This window comes from Penaeus monodon, chromosome 25 (assembly GCF_015228065.2).
Source record: "Penaeus monodon isolate SGIC_2016 chromosome 25, NSTDA_Pmon_1, whole genome shotgun sequence".
Taxonomy (NCBI): domain Eukaryota; kingdom Metazoa; phylum Arthropoda; class Malacostraca; order Decapoda; family Penaeidae; genus Penaeus; species Penaeus monodon.
The window spans coordinates 6,687,987-6,688,634 of NC_051410.1; the positions used below are offsets into that span (position 1 = coordinate 6,687,987).

At 36.1% G+C, this 648-nt stretch overlaps 1 protein-coding gene across 1 annotated transcript in view; it reads right to left on the minus strand.

Annotated features, from left to right (window-relative positions):
* Window positions 1-648, minus strand: part of LOC119589429 (pituitary homeobox x-like) — a gene marked incomplete at both ends in the record, with an annotated part of 16,437 nt that overhangs the window by 9,874 nt on the left and 5,915 nt on the right. The window contains 1 exon segment of the mRNA XM_037938038.1: window positions 70-204. Within this exon segment, the coding sequence (XP_037793966.1) occupies window positions 70-204 (135 nt within the window).

A 648-nucleotide genomic window follows, 5' to 3' on the forward strand; every position in this document is an offset into this window, starting at 1 on the left:
CATCACAACCAACACAACATCACAACACTACGCTCCACCCACGCGCTATCAACTCGTCCGAAACCTTACCTGCACACGAGCCTCCGATAAGTTTATCCTGCATGCGACTTCCTCCCTAAGGAAAACATCAGGGTAGTGCGTCCTTTGAAACAGTGCCTCGAGTTCGCTCAGCTGTTGCGCCGTGAACGTCGTCCGATTCCGTCGCTGGAATGTTAGAGAGGAAAGGAGTTACATCTTCATTCGTAAATATAGGAAGCAAATTGCGTCTTCATTCGTAAATATAGGAAGCAAAAAACGTCATCATTCGTAAATATAGGAAGCAAAAAACGTCATCATTCGTAAATATAGGAAGCAAAAAACGTCATCATTCGTAAATATATAGGAAGCAAAAAACGTCATCATTCATCGTCATCGTTGTAGAAAAAGACAGAAAAGAAGAAATAGATGAAAATATAAGAAAATGAGGTTGTTCGTATCTTGTTATTAAAGGTTTGAAATAGGATTAGTAAGATAATAAGTAAGAGAGCTTGCTAGTAAGTAGATAAATAAGCAAATTTATGAATAATTGAATAAATGAACAGATATATATATGAATGAAATATACATATTCATAAATATTTCCAAAAATCAAAGAAGGTAGACATTATT